The 15827-nt window shown below is 41.8% G+C and overlaps 1 protein-coding gene across 4 annotated transcripts in view; it reads left to right on the forward strand.

Moving 5' to 3' along the window:
- ARHGEF4 (Rho guanine nucleotide exchange factor 4) overlaps nucleotides 1–15827 on the forward strand; it is a 119770-nt gene that overhangs the window by 83731 nt on the left and 20212 nt on the right. For all 4 annotated transcript variants that reach the window (XM_072143300.1, XM_072143302.1, XM_072143301.1 and 1 more), the window contains one exon: nucleotides 7264–7394. In XM_072143300.1, coding sequence (XP_071999401.1) covers nucleotides 7264–7394 — 131 coding nt within the window. The remainder of the gene's footprint in view (nucleotides 1–7263; nucleotides 7395–15827) is intronic.

Raw genomic sequence — 15827 nt, forward strand, 5'->3', positions numbered from 1 at the left:
CGCTCAAAAACGGTACAGTAATTTTATACTATACGAATCATTCAGGATGGGAAATAGATTAATCACTGCACAAGTAAAACCAGCATTATGTAGGATTAGTTCTCCAGAAATCTGTAATTTCAGAGAAAAATAATACAAATCTTTCCACAACCCTTAACAGAGTAATAACATAACTAGATGAAACTATTAAAGTGGATGAAAAACAGACAATTTTTTTTTGACAGATAAAAAAGGACATGGATTTGTGAATAAAGCCTAAGGGGTCCAATAATTATGGATTCATGGGTGATACATCACAACATGATATTTATTTAGTGGACAACTATCTAATGGCTATATTTTGCGATGTGCTGCCTGATGGCAAGTCGGCAGTGTAACTTAAATTCAACTTTGTCACAGTTTTGCAAATGAAACCATGTGATCACTTCAAGGCTGATTTCCAAGTAGTTGGACTATTTAGTATAGCATACGTACTATACGTAAGTTATATCCAGATGCTGTTAGGTAATAGATCTTGAAAATGTATGTATCGTAATGCATCATAATCCTTTGCTCTCAATTGGTAAGTCAATAAGGCTATATTACACATTATTAGCTGTGATGACTTATATAGCCATATTGGGACACATGTACTTACCCGGACCCTGCGCGATCGCCGATCCGGACTGTCCCACGAGGATTAACTCTGCCGCGATTCATGAAGATTGTGCGCCTGATATCCTGCATGTGTCGCTTCCCCGATCAGGTCCGCCAGAGTTCACCTTCTTCTTCCTGGTGCATGTATTTGCTTGGCTTGCGACACAAATGTTAAATCCCGGGCATAGTCTGAATCCGTCAGATCGTCCGATGACCTACCCCCAATTTGAGTTGGGGGGTAAAGCCGGTGCGATTGCGACACAATCCCCGTCACGATCCCCGAAAAGTCGGGAAAACTGACGAAAATGTGGCCGCGAGACCCTTAGGTCCCTTTCACACTTGCATTTTTCACGCGCGTTTGCACTCTGACCCATTGTAATCAATGGGTCTTTTCAGACTTGCATTTTTTTTCACGCACACACACGTGTTTTTTTTTTTTTTACGCACGTTTAAATCTCGACATGCTCTACTTTTGCAAGTCACGCGCGTGAAAAACGCACCATACAAGTCTATGGAGATGCATCAAAAAAGCATTGCACTCTGAGACACTTGCAAGTGCAATGCAAGTGCAATGCGTTTTTCACACAGCAATTGCCATAGAAAAGATAGAGCTCAGTCCTGAGTCCATTGAAATTGCATTGAAAACGCGCATGAAAAACTGAGACACTGAACAAACTCTGACTGAAAACTGATTGCACTCTGATGCAAAATGTGCGTTTTTCACTGACCAAACCCTGATCGCACCCTGATCAAACTCTGACGTGATCTGCAACGCAAGTGTGGAAGGGGTCTTAGTAAATAAGCCCCATTGTTTTCCTCACCAAATTAAATAGGTTCTGACAACCTATCAGAAATGAAACTAATTTCCTTTCTATAGTAAACTCAATAGTTAATACATAAATTCTTTCTGTAATGGTTTACCTATATAAGGCAAGTGGTAGAAAGGTTAAACGGAAGCATGGACACCATGGAGCTAGATATGAGTTATCACTCACAAATCTCATACTTAACCCTTTCAGGACCTGGCCCTTTTTTGTTTTTTCATTTTCATTTTTTACTCCCCATGATCAAAAATCCATAACTTTTTTATTTTTCCATGTACAGAGCTGTGTGACGGCTTATTTTCTGCGTAACAAATTGCACTTCATAGAGATGGTATTGAATATTCCATGCCGTGTACTAGGAAGCGGGAAAAAAATTCCAAATGCAGTGAAATTGGTAAAAAAACGCATTTGTGCCGCCTTCTTGTGGGCTTGGATCTTACGGATTTCACTGTGCGCCCCAAATGACATGTCTACTTTATTCTTTGGGTCTGTGCGATTATGGGGATACCAAATTTGTATAGGTTTTATAATGTTTTCATACATTTAAAAAAATTAAAACCTCCTGTACAAAAATTTTTTTTGGGATTTTGCCATCTTCTGGTGCTAATAACTTTTTTATACTTTGGTGTACGGAGCTGTGGGTGGTGTCGTTTTTTGCGGATTTTGATGACGTTTACAATGTTATCAATTTTAGGACTGTACGACCTTGTGATCACTTTTTATAGAATTTTTTAATTTTTTTAAATGACAAAAAAAGTGGCATTTTCGAATTTGGGCGCGATTTTCCGTTACGGGATTAAACGCAGTGAAAAACCGTTATCATATTTTGATAGATCGGGCATTTTCGGACGCGGCGATACCTAATGTGTTTATGATTTTTACTGTTTATTTATATTTATATCAGTTCTAGGGAAAGGGGGGTGATTTGAGTTTTTAGGGTTTTTTATTATAATTTTTTTTTTTTTAACTTTTTTTTATTTTTATTTTTAGTACTTTTCCGACTCCCTAGGGTACTTTAACCCTAGGGGGTCTGCACGATCCTATCATATACTGCCATACTACAGTATGGCAGTATATGGGGATTTTACTCCTCATACATTACAATGTGCTGATAGCACATTGTAATGCATGGGTTAACCAAAAGTAGCCTCGGGTCTTCGCGAGACCCGAGGTTACCATGGCGACGGATCGCCGCTCCCCGATGACGTCACGGGGAGCGGCGATCCTCGAAAAGATGGCGGCGCCCACGCGCCGCAATGCTTTTGAAGCCGCCGGCAGCATTGCCGGCGGCGATCGAGGTGAAAACACCCGCGATCGGTGCTAGCACCGATCGTGGGTGTTACCGGTAAGCCTTTGCTGCAATATGCAGCAAAGACTTACCGGCTATGGAGAGGGCTCAGCGCGTGAGCCCTCTCCATGCACCCGCGGCCGACCCGTGACGTGCTATTACGTCACGGGTCGTGAAAGGGTTAAAGAAGACTCTTCTCTAGTCCTGATAGCTGTGGGGTATCTCTCCACACTTATTTTACTAAAAATGTTTGCCTTCTGATTGCAAACTCCTCACTCCAATTGTGCCATATGACTGTTTGTACTCTGTAATGTAATATTATATTTGTATATGTCCCCTATGATTTGTAAAGCATTACAGAATATGATGGCGCTATATAAATAAAGATGATGATTATTATTATAGCTTCTGGCAAACTAATTATAACAGTCATGTCAGAAGTGGAAAGCCATTTTCGAAACCACACAAGGTTAAATCTATGTGGTGGGGCAGAGACATTCAGGTAAAGATCTAACTACAGTCTTATCTGCAAAATCACAAGGGTCATTGGCCACCGCTGGGGGTGAGGGCTTTGGCTATTTGCCTTTTATGTACAGTCTAACCATATCTCTTATGTATTGAAGCGGAAACTATTGCCCCCCCCTTTGGTCTGGATTTCCTCTGGTTTTTGGACAGTTTCGTGACTGTTTTTACGAAGGGGTGTGGTCTTGTAAAGGGGTGTGACTTTATTTAAAAAAGGGCGGTGCAAAAAAAATGACAATAATTGACCAGCATTTTGGTGCGTTTTTCTGGAGTTGCCCTTCTTGACGACCCCTGATTTATTCCACATTATGCTACATGTTGACCCCCAACCACTGGAATATAGGAATGTGATAACGTGAAGTGCATTTAAAAATATTTTGAGGCCATGCAGCATATAAAATAAACCTGTACTTGCGGGCAAACGGCTTAGTGAAACCTCACATTACGTTCATAGCGGTTGTTTTTTTTTTATGTTGTGCGTGGGCTGCGATAGTAATTCTAGTCTTCTACCTACAGCTTAGGTAATTAGTTGAGGGAAGAGGATGTGTGACCACAGGGGAGGGTTTTATTTGGAAAAATTGGACTCTCTCTGAATCCATTCCCCTCTGAGGAAGCTTCCAGCATCGCCACGCTTTGTTCCTGCGCTTTAATTACCACTTTGTAAGTGTAATGATTGGAATAAACCTAAAGCTCTGGACAATCCATGTATCACACACCTGCTAACCACTTCCACATAATCCCTGTGTATTGTTCCTGTATTGTTCCTGTATTGTTCCTGCCGGGGGGGGGGAGATGGAGACGTATATTGAAGGAGATGATGGAAGGAAAACAGCGTTAAATCTGAGTCGCATGTATCTGGCCGGTGCTAAATATAATGGTCATTTACATGGACATGTAATGCCGGAGGATTAAAGCAATTGACGGTCACTATGGCTACAATCTCCCCAGATACAACTCTGTTAAGATAATGGTGTATATCTGCTATTGTCTGCCAGGCTGAACCTTGTCTGTCACATTTCATAAATGCCATTTGGGTATTTTGTCTCCTGAACATATTTATTGCTTTCATTAAACGCTATAGAGATGGAAAATTGTATTATCACTTGTACTGGCTAATTGTGCTATCGCAGCATCATGTCAGGAGCGTAGTGTGGTGGATACTATAGTGATATCCAATCACAGCTTCATGTCAGGAGCGTTTAGGCGGCACGGTGGGTAAGTGGTTAGCACTTCTGCCTTGCAGCGCTGGGGTCCTGGGTTCAAATCCCACCTAGGTCAACATCTGCAAAGAGTTTGTATGTTCTCTCTGTGTTTGCATGGGTTTCCTCCGGTTTCCTCCCACACTCCACAAACATACTGTTAGTTTGTTTAGATTGTGAGCCCCATGGGGACAGGGACCAATATGGCACTGTTGTTTGGGATGAAAAACTAGGGAATATTTTAGAGAACAGGAGACTGTTTTAGATTCTGAATTTTTAATGTCGCCATGTGAGTTCACTGCAAAGGGGCCCACTGAGACTCTGTCGCCCAGAGGCCTTCTGAAATTTGGAGCTGACTAGGGTTGTGAACACTATAACAATATCTTATAACAGCTTCATGTTGGGAGTATAGTGTGGTGGATACAATAACAATATCTTATCACATCATCCACAGAAGAGTGGAGTGAAAAAAATATAAACCAAAAAATAAAAAAACTGAGCTATACTACTTGAAGATAGACATCAACATGAATAATTTATTATTAGGAGTTCCTTCTCAATACCCAAAGCATAACCTAGAAAAGTGGTCGGAAATCTTTTTGCCTGAGAGAGTCACATATTTGAAAACGTAATTCCATGAGAGCCATACAATATGCACATGTTCCTCAGCAGATAGTTATCCAAAGCACATGCCCCCCAAGAAATAGGTAGCCAAGGCAAAAAAAAATTAATACTCACTTAACTGCGCACCCTGCAGCCAGCTCCTCGTCTCTCCCGTGCTTTTCACTATTACCCAGGCGGCGCCGCATGACGTCTATTTCCGTAGGTGAACATGTCTGGGTCATGGAGAGGAGTGAACACTGGATGCCAGCATCCTCTCTTCTCTATGACCCAGGGGCTGTTGCCTAAGCAATGCCAGGAGCAGTACCGGGGCAGGACAAAGGAGACAGGCAGCGCTAACATTACTGCCTGCTTCCAGTCATCAGCATTGTGTGCTAAACTCACAAGAAAAAGAAGTATGCCAAAGGATGTCGGATGATTGTTGGTTTACTCTTTCTGACTCTTCCGGGATATATGTTTTTATGACATATATTGGCAATACCATCTACCATAAGATATATTTTTCACCTTGTGCGGCTAGGGGAGTGTTATTTCAGGAGGGGGAGCTGGCAGTTTGTAGGGGTGACTAGCACTATCATATGCTAGGTCTCCTTGCTGGACTGTTTTTGTGTGTTGTTCACACTTTTAAATGTTTTTATTGTTTTTTTGTGTTGTGGTTTAGTACATAGTACCAATAAAATTTGTTTATACTTTATTTTTGGTCCTTTGGCATACTTCTTTTTCTTGTGAGTTTATCATATGTCTTACATGTATGGCCTCGACCCACATCATACCTCTTTAAGGAGTGCTAGTCCCGCCTCTCTTGTTCCATCAGCATTGTGTGCAACCTAGACGCACACAGCGCCGATCGCTATTTGATAAAGATTTGTATGCGAGTCTACTGATGGTACAATGTGTTCACCACACTACACGTTACGATGTAGTTTTCTTTAGCTCCGGATGCATGAAAGAAGAAAAATATGCTTATGAGCCTGTGGCGCTCAAGACGACGTCACTAGAGCACCTCTCTGCTCCACTGTGTTGTAACGTATTCACGCCCCCTTATCTATATACACCCCTCTCTCCTGCCCGCTTATCGCAGATTACCCCTCCATCCAGTCCGCTCATCACAGACGGCTGGTGACATCTGTGATAAGCAGGTGGGATGGACTAGTGAATATAGATTAGGGGGACAAGAATATATTACAACACGGTGAAGCCAAGAGGGGCTCTGGTGACATCGGCAAAAGTGCCTCAGGCTCATTACTATATTTTTACATAGTTCTTTTTTTGATACAAAGAGTTTGTATGTTCTCTCCGCGTTTGCGTGGGTTTCCTCCGGGTACTCCGGTTTCCTCCCACACTCCAAAAACATACTGATAGGTTGTTTAGATTGTGAGCCCCATTGGGGACAAGGACTGATTTGACATGCTTTGTGCAGCGCTGCGTAATCTGTGTGTGCGCTATATAAATAAAGAATTATTATTATTATAAGATACGACCGTTCCAGAGCTAAAGAAAACAACACCTTGCACCAGGAGCAGGTGACGTGCAGTGTGGTGAGGACAGTCTATGGTAGCCCCTTGCCATTCCCTCTATTATAAACTCGCCAGACAATGGGGAGGTCGAGATTCGCCTTAACAAATTACCATGAGACCTGTTATTAATTGTTAGTTCTGAATCTTCTTAGATAGCAGATATTGGGAAAGATCCACTGGGTAGGGGATAAATGTTATTAAAGGGATTGTCTGGGTTAATTTTTTTATTACATTCTTTATTTTGATAAGCTTTGTTGTTCTGCCTATTTTATAAAAAAAAAAAATTTGCATAAGATATGATGACATGTCCTATGAGTAAAGGAGTACATGATGGCATTGCAACAGTATAGAAAAAAAGAATAGACCTGTTGCAGCAGATGCAAGTTTTGAACGTTTATGAATAATAAAATTAGAAAAGGAAAAATAAATAAAATTTAAAAAATAAAATTAGCAAGGAAACTTTGGTATATTCTTTATTATCCCATGTCATTTGGATTTGATGAGCCCTCAACTTATATTTTACCTTTTCCGAAAACTGATTACATTTTTTTTCAAAATGTAGAACAGATTTTCCATGTTATTGTCATGTTATTTCTCTGCCCATCATACCTTCTGGTTTCAGTTTACAGTATTGACTATAATTCTTTTCTTCACAGTTATTACGGATGGTTCGCTTGACAGGCCGTCGCTTACTGATGACATGGGGAGTGATGAAGACTTGTATGATGACCTGCATGTATCCAGTCACCGCTATGGTGGAGGGGGAGAACAGCTGGCGATAAATGAGGTACCTCTTATTTATTACTGCATTGTTTAAATGATTATACAAGTAAGATTATCCAGTCTTCTGGTTTATTAAAGGGGAGCTCCACCTATAATAACCTGAGTACTTGAGATGGGGCACCTGAACTCTTAATCACCCGGTAAAATCATGTGTCCCCATCATCCAAGGGGGCTATAGCAACAATTAGTGATGAAAGTGGAAGATGCTAATTTTAATTTGCACATTTTTATGCCTGGAATTAATCCAGTTGGTGAGCAGGGTGGGCAGGAAAAGGCGCGCCCTGACCCCGCACATTTGTTATAGCCTGCGCCAGCATCCTGGTGCCGGTTACAGCAGAACTATGTGCCAGGCAGTACCTGGCATCCGGGTACACAAACCGACCACACAAGAGACCAGGGTTTACAGAGCCGACATTTGTGACTGGGTGAACATCAACAATTCCCCCTATGTCTGTGATATGCCTTTTAGTATGCAGTGTTACATAGTATCATAGTTTATATGGTTAAAACAAGACACACATCTATCAAGTTCAACCAAGGAAGGGAAGGGATTGGATGAGGATGGGATTATGGGGAAACAATTCTATATAACATAACCATCAATGTTATTTATACGTTAAAAGGCATCTAGACCGGTCTTGAGCTCAATGCTGTCCCTGCTGTGACCAGCGCCTGAGCTCGGCTATTCCACAGATTCACAGTTCTCATAGTAAAGAAACCTTGTCGCCTCTGGTGATTAAACCTTGTTTTCTCCAGACTGAGACAGTGCCCCCTCAACTTTTAATTTGATTTAACCTGGAACAACTTTCCAAAATATTTTTTGTATGAACCATTCATATATTTATATAAATGAATCATGTCTCTGAGTCGTCTCTTTTCGAGACTAAAGAAATCTAATTGTTTTAATCTTTTCCTCGTAACTGAGACCCTCCATACCCCTTATCATTTTTGTTGCTCTTCATTAAACCCTCTCCAGCTCCACAGCATCCTTTTTATGGGCCTGTGCCCAGAACTGGACTCACTATTCCATATGAGGCCGGACCAATGCCTTGTATAGTGGTAATATTACATCCCTATCACGAGAGTCCATACCACTTCTGATACATGACAGGATCATGCTGGCTTTAGAGGCAGCTGATTGACATTGCATGCTGCTATTTAATCTATGATCTATAAGTCACCTAGGTCCTTCTCAAAAAGGGACTCCAGATTTACTCCATTAAGGAAATATGTTGCCTGTGGATTATTAGCCGCTGAGCAGATGTTACTGTGACATTACTGAGTGAATTTCCACTGTATTGTGACATCACTGTGTTTCTTACCTCCATACTTTCAAAACATACTTATTACATGAATGGTGTCCATAGCCAGTACATGACATCGCTGCACCATTTACATGGAGTCTAGATAGGATTTGCAGCAGAAAACATGGGACCCTGTTTTACCCTTACTTGTAGAAGTATGTCCTTGCCCTGACGATGACTTACACCGCCGTCTGACTATTGCCATTCATAGCCTTCTCTATTATATGCCAGCATTCTGTGTTCTTCCGTTGTACTTTATTGATGAGAGGTGAACATAAAGTATCTGCTGATTTCCTGTCCATTATTATTATGTGCTAAATCTAATTTTTGTAACTGTATTGTGACTTGACTGATGTCTAGACATCTGTCCTACCATACTGGTCACTGATCAATATGTACTGAGAGTATTTACCCTTCTATTTAGTTCTTTAAAGACTAATGACATAACTTAGGAACTTAAGACCTATTTCTAATTAGATGTTAAAGGGTGTTTTCAGACAAATCAACACTACCATTATGTTGTCATCCATAGCGATGGAATACCCAAAAATTCAAAGGTTAAAGGGGTTTTCCAGCGGTTGAAAAACATGGCTCTTTTTTTCCAACTATATCTAATTTTTTTTTTTTAATTCCCCAACCGTCTCAAAGAAGATGGATAATATACATAATACAGGCAGTCCCCGGGTTACATACAAGATAGGGACTGTAGGTTTGTTCTTAAGTTGAATTTGTATGTAAGTCGGAACTGTATATTTTATCATTGTAGTTCCCGACCAATTTTTTCTTTTGCCCCAGTGACAATTGGAGTTTCAAATTTTTTTGCTGTAATGGGATCAAGAATTATCAATAAAGCTTCATTGCAGACAATTTTAAGCTGATTATTGCAATCTGGGACTATTTTAAAGCATCCAGAGAGCTTCACCAGAGGTCACAGTGGGCAGAGGGGTCCGTCTGTAACTATGGGTTGTCTGTAAGTCGGGTGTCCTTAAGTAGGGGACCGCCTGTATATGGCTAGAGGGTGATCTTCTATTGTAGAGCACACCGTCAAGTTTTCTCCAGCATAACCTTAACTGAACCCGGCTTAGCTAAACTAAACTGACATGCTGTATTCAATTCAGCTGTGCTGACTTTGTTTTGGACAACTGGCCAACACAAATTTTATTAGTCCAAAACCAGTGTACAAAGGTCTTTCTTGAAATTAAACTGGCATCTCTCATTCGCTATCCTCTTACACATTTGTGTACTCTCATCTTTAGATCTCAGGGGGTGTATTTCTTAAGATAATTACCATATTTTTCGGATGATAAGGCACACCAGATTATAAGGCGCATTATCAATAAAGGCCTGCTAAGACATCTAGGTGCATATATAAGACGCACTGAATTATAAGGCGCAGGCAATTTCTTGGTGGCTGCTTGGGGTAGAAGGGGGTCTGTGCACACGGCATATGAAGAAGCCCCGCGGTTCGCACTATGGCACCTGTTGTTCGTCCTCCGCGTGGTCTTCAGTTCCCGCTGGAGATTTGCTGTGAAGCGGGGTAGCGGGGACCCATGTAAGTAGAGTCCGCTGCCCTCCTCCGACTTGCCTCCTCCAGTCACTGCCGAGTCCCCCTCTGGTACTGCTGGCCATGCAGGGTTGCGGCCGCAGTTCCGGTCTCTCCATCTTACTGCCCTGCAATCTTATTACCATGGTGCCAGGGCACCGGTGTGGGGTATTGTGCCCGTCTACAGTGTGTGCAGGATGTTGGTAGGATATTGCTGGAGTGGCCCGGAGCTCTTGTTAAACACGACCGTTTCATATATAAGGCACCGGACTATAAGGCGCACTTTTGATTTCTGAGAAAATCATAGGATTTTTTGTGCGCTTTTTAGTCCGAAATATACAGTATGATAAATCAATGGGATTTGCCCAATATTTAATATTCATGCCAGTGATGCAATACGATTTGAATCACTCCCATGCCCTTCAAAGTTTGAGAGACAAGCCTCAAAGACAGAGTAGCAGGGGCGTAACTTCAGCGGTAAAAGCTGCTATGGGGCCATCATGGATTTGAGAATGTGCACCATTATATACATTGCACATCTGCAACATTCCCCACTGGTGCCTTGCCTTTTCTTGGTGGCCTGGAGGCAGCCAGGGCCCAGAATACCGGAGTGGCTGGCTAGTGCGGCCTTGGGCACGCTGTGGTCACGGTGCTTGGTATGGGGGACCGGAGGGCTGTCCTACAGCCTGGCAGGTTTCCAGCAGGTGGTGTGTGCAAGAAATATGGAGGGAGAGGCTGATGTACTGGTTCTCCCTGGGGCAACCCCTGAGTGTCTGTAGGATGAGTCCCTGGGTAAAGGAAGGGGAAGCCCGTGGTGGTAGACAGTCGTATCCAGGGATCAGACGGAGGCAACGTTGTACAAATCAACTTACAGTTCATTATTGAACTTCAAACAGCAGGCAACGGCCTTAACATCATCAAACTTCTTCTGGAAGGAGAAAGCTGGTCGGATATGATTCCTCAGGATGATGGGCTCACAGCCTGGCAAGGTGGCTTCAGGCTGGCGGATGGTGGGCTGCTACAGCAGCAAGGTTGAGGCAGATATCTGGTAAAGGAGGTCTGCAGGGCTCAGGGGAAAGAGTCCAAAACCTTCCACACCCAAGGTTTATATAACCTTGGGGTGTGTCCAGCTCAGGTGGAGCATCCAACCAGCTTACTCTGTCCTTACAGCAATTACTAAGCATATCATTGGCTAACAACATTCACGTTGTTAACTGTTGCCTTGCCGGCAGTATCTACAGCTGCAATTACACTATGCCCAGGTTTTAGAGAGGTGATGAGTCTCCCTAACAGCTCCTGACCTGGAGAGGGCGCTATTCACAATTTCACACGTGCCTACACATTGGCAGGGGTGTTGCACATCTTCCACAGTACACAGGTGAGCCAGAAGCTCAGATAAGAAATGTCAGGGGAGAAAGAAGGGACAGAAGGAAGCCAGGAATAGGAATCTACTAGCTCTACTTCCTGTTGTCTACTTCATCCATGTTGTCTGTAGCTACTGGGGCCTGGGATATGAAGACTGCCCGAAAGTGAGTATATACATGTGCTTATAAGAGTGTATAAATGTATGTGCGTGTATATGTTATATGTGTGTGTATGGTGTATATACTGTATGACTATATGTGTGGATATACTGTTTGTGTGAGAATATGTTGTATGTGTGGATATGGTGTAAATATGCAGCATGTGTTTTATATGCTATATTTGTGTATATGATGTGTCTATGCTGCGTGTGTCTGCTGTTTAAGTGAATATACTGTGTGTATATGTTGTATGTCTTTATGGTGTGTGTATATACTGTATGTATATGCTATATGCAGTAAGTGTGTATACAGTGTGTTTATGTAATGTAATATGGTGTCCATATATATTATGTATATATACTGTATGTGTGTATATAATGCGTATATGAGTGCATAAGTATATGTGTATGACTGTAGACATGTATGTAGGGGTGTAAAGGTATATAAATGTGTGTGTGTGTGTGTGTGTGTGAGTGAAGAACTATATGTGTGTGTACAAATATGTACATATGCAGAAATCTTCTATGTTTAACCCCTGCAGTTAGAAATAGTTTCACATGCCTTATTGTACCTGCTTTGTTATCTAGATAAACAAAGTGTACAGACATCCGCCTGCTCACACTCTTGACCATGAGGTATCTTCCTATTAACCCCTTTATGCCATAGATAATTAGTAGTTTTCTTAACCCACTAAATTTCCTAGTCCACTACTGGTTGATTCACATGTTAAATCAATTTTAAAGATGCCATAGGTGAGGTTCCCTCCTTCAGAGCCCCTTTCTTTTGACCATAATGCTATATAGGTTTGGGTATGCTGTTGGAAGGGCCCATAGTTGTCTCCTCCGTTGTAACCACATTTCGAGCATTAAGGGAAGAAGTAATTAGTGTGTAATATTTTATATAATAATAATTTTCATTTAGCGCCATAAAATTCTGCAGAGCTTTACAAATCATAGGGGACATATACAACATAATATTACATTGTTGAGCGGCACAGTGGCTGAGTGAGCAGCGCTTCTTTCTTGCAGCGCTGTAGTCCTGGGTTCGATTCCCATCCACGTCAACATCTGCAAAGAGTTTGTATGTTCTCTCCATGTTTGTGTGGGTTTCCTCCGGGTCCTCTGGTTTTCTCCCACACTCCAAAACATACTGGTAGGTTGATTAGATTGTGAGCCCCATGGGGACGGGGACCAATTTGACATGCTTTGTGCAGCGCTGCGTAATCTGTGTGTGCTATATAAATAAAGAATTATTATTACATTACAGAGTAGAAACATTCATATATCTCAGAGGGTCCCATCCGAGGACCCCATAATGCCAGTGGTTGACTACCATAGCTTTTCTTTCTATTTAAAACCTGTTTCTGCAAAAAAAAAAAATCCCACAACTAGTCTCTGTGACCTACGACATGTAGTGCCTCCTGATCTCCTTTGTGGTGTTTAGAGACCCTTCCATGAATGCCTTTGCATTGTAAAAGCCTAATGAAGCAGACAGCTAGACGCAGGGTGGGCTCTTCTAGTTGTAATGCCTTCTTCTGCTCTCAGTAGAAACAGAGGCTTCCTAAAATCTATCGGAGCCATTTGTGAGGTGCTTTAACTATGTCGATGTCTACCTTCCTCTCCTTCCCCACCGACAATGCGTTTCCTAGCGACCATAGTCTGCAAAGACATGATTGGCTGAGGAAAAAGCCAATAACTCAGTAACGACTGCTGTTCTAGAATGTAAGGCTTTCCTGGTACAGGGAATTAATACCTCCATCACCCTCTCTCACCGGGAACCATCTATGCTGCTTCCATTACACCAGACTACTGTTTCCGCCTTGTAGAATTGAATGGATGGAAAGCTTTGGAATTACGTGCTGAATCGTGCGGGAAGGTAATCTCTGTGCACACTATGAACACTATGCACAGCAGATAGACCCCCGCTGCTGACAGCTGCAACACAGACCTTTGTTTGTGGCTACGAAGCATCGAGAGCTGCACCGTTCTGCTCAGCTCAGGCCAAGACATGGCAAGAGGATCCGACCGAGCCAGACAGAAATGGAGCACTCTCCACGCCATCCTCCGCTGCAACATGAACCCCGAAACCCAACGCATTGTAGTCTTTGTGATCTTGCTCTTTCTCATCTTTATTAACGTTGTGTTAATGTTTCTGCTGGCCTTCTCCTGAGTCCAACCGGAGACCTGGGATTATCCCTGGATACCAGTCCCAATAATCATGAGGTCAGCTTGCCGTGGTCGGACTACTAGAAACCTCATTTGGTCACCTTGACGATGTGTCTGGTCCCAAATAATTACAGCCAACACTTGTGCCTTGAAGACATACCATTCACAAGATGGAGAGACTTCATTACATAACTGCTGGGAACCCGAGTCCATTTTTTACATGCTAGTATACCTTATTATGAGGATTTGGATAATATTCAGCTACTTACAACCAGATTTTTGCCTTGGATTCATTACAAAATGCTTCTCTGGACATTGCTCTGGTGGGTTACAGAGTGTCAGCCATAGATTCTCTTCAGGTATAACATGCATACGGAGGACAGGAACCCATATTTTCTTCTTGTATTGTGACTGTGATCCATTGCTATGTTCAGTTCGGTAATGCATGGTGATACACGACGGAGGGAAACTCACATTCCTTCTGTAATCTTCGTCTTTTCTGGATTCCAAGGAACGCCCTGGCTAGCAATTCAAAGAGAAATCTCTGTATTTTATTTCATTGATTCTTACACTGTGCACTTTGTATCATCGCCTATACGTAATCCTATGAGAGAAAATGCAGTCAGGAGTAATATTACGTGTAATCTCGTATGGGATTACGGCCAAGAAGCCTTATGTCTGCAGCGTATATTCCTGGGAAGATGATGCTTGTAGTGTTAGGTAGCACAAAAGGGTCAGGATCTCAGAGGATATACACCAAGTATTTGTAGCAAGGCTTATACCGGTGGATTTGTTCTTAGACTGATGCTAGAGGAGGCATTTTATCATACGTTCCCTCATCCCTTTATGTGGATATTGTATTTTTTTTGTCGTTATTTGGAAACAGAAATGTCAGTATTATTTCACCCTCAGAGGTAAAGACTAAGCAAGCCAAATTTGAAACATACCATACGATGCCTCGAATGATCTTGTATTAAAATGTTTTTTTCTAGCATCATTTTAATACCAAAATTGCCTTCAGATTTGGGGCTGTGTGTATCACATGGAGGCCCCGGTGAGCACTAATGAAATTTCTGTGACATTAGGAGAGTGTAGACCATGTAGATGTCCAGTGTTTAGCGTAGACTGTGTATGTTTTCCCTGTATGTTTTATGTTGCTTTTCATTTTTGGCGTTTTTTTGTTATGTAGCTGAAGATCTTGGTATGCACTTTCAAAAATAAATATTTTTTTTATACTGATTTTTGTGTTTTTTACAGCTATAATAAAGGCTGGGAAGGTAAAACGTGTTTATATACAACAAAGGTGTACTAGTACCTGTATATAACAATCTACATATTATCCACTGTTAATTATCCTATAAGCCTCTACTCTCTGTCAGCCAATCAGCAGATCTGAAAAGCCTCACTTCCTGTCAACATCAACTTCTGAGGAGGGACTTACTTTTCTGTTAAATACCTATACGTAGGATTGGAGATTATTATCCGACAACCAGGGATATAACACCCAGTATTTCTACCAATTAGGCCTAGTTCACACCTGAATTGGGGCTTTCTGTTGACATTTCCTTTTTTGAATAGCGTAATAAAAATTAAAAACAGAAGTTGAATTTAAGGTCTTTCTTTCCCCTTCCATTTCCCATAGACTTCTAAGAATCCTCTGTTATGTTTTCTTTGCCACTATTAAATAAAGGAATGTTTTAACAGAACCTACGGAACGCAGGTGTGAACTTAGCCTTAAGTGTTTGAAGAGATCACAGAATGTGCTTGGTGTCAGCCCCCACCATCCTGCTATTGATAACCTAAAAGTCCTGGAATATTATTTATCAAGGATAAGTTTTACATCCAGCCTACACTAAGCCTAGCTTCCAACCATCCCAGTTGCAGCAGGACAGTGCAGATTTT

The sequence above is a fragment of the Engystomops pustulosus genome, chromosome 3 (genome assembly GCF_040894005.1).
Source record: "Engystomops pustulosus chromosome 3, aEngPut4.maternal, whole genome shotgun sequence".
NCBI classification, from domain to species: domain Eukaryota; kingdom Metazoa; phylum Chordata; class Amphibia; order Anura; family Leptodactylidae; genus Engystomops; species Engystomops pustulosus.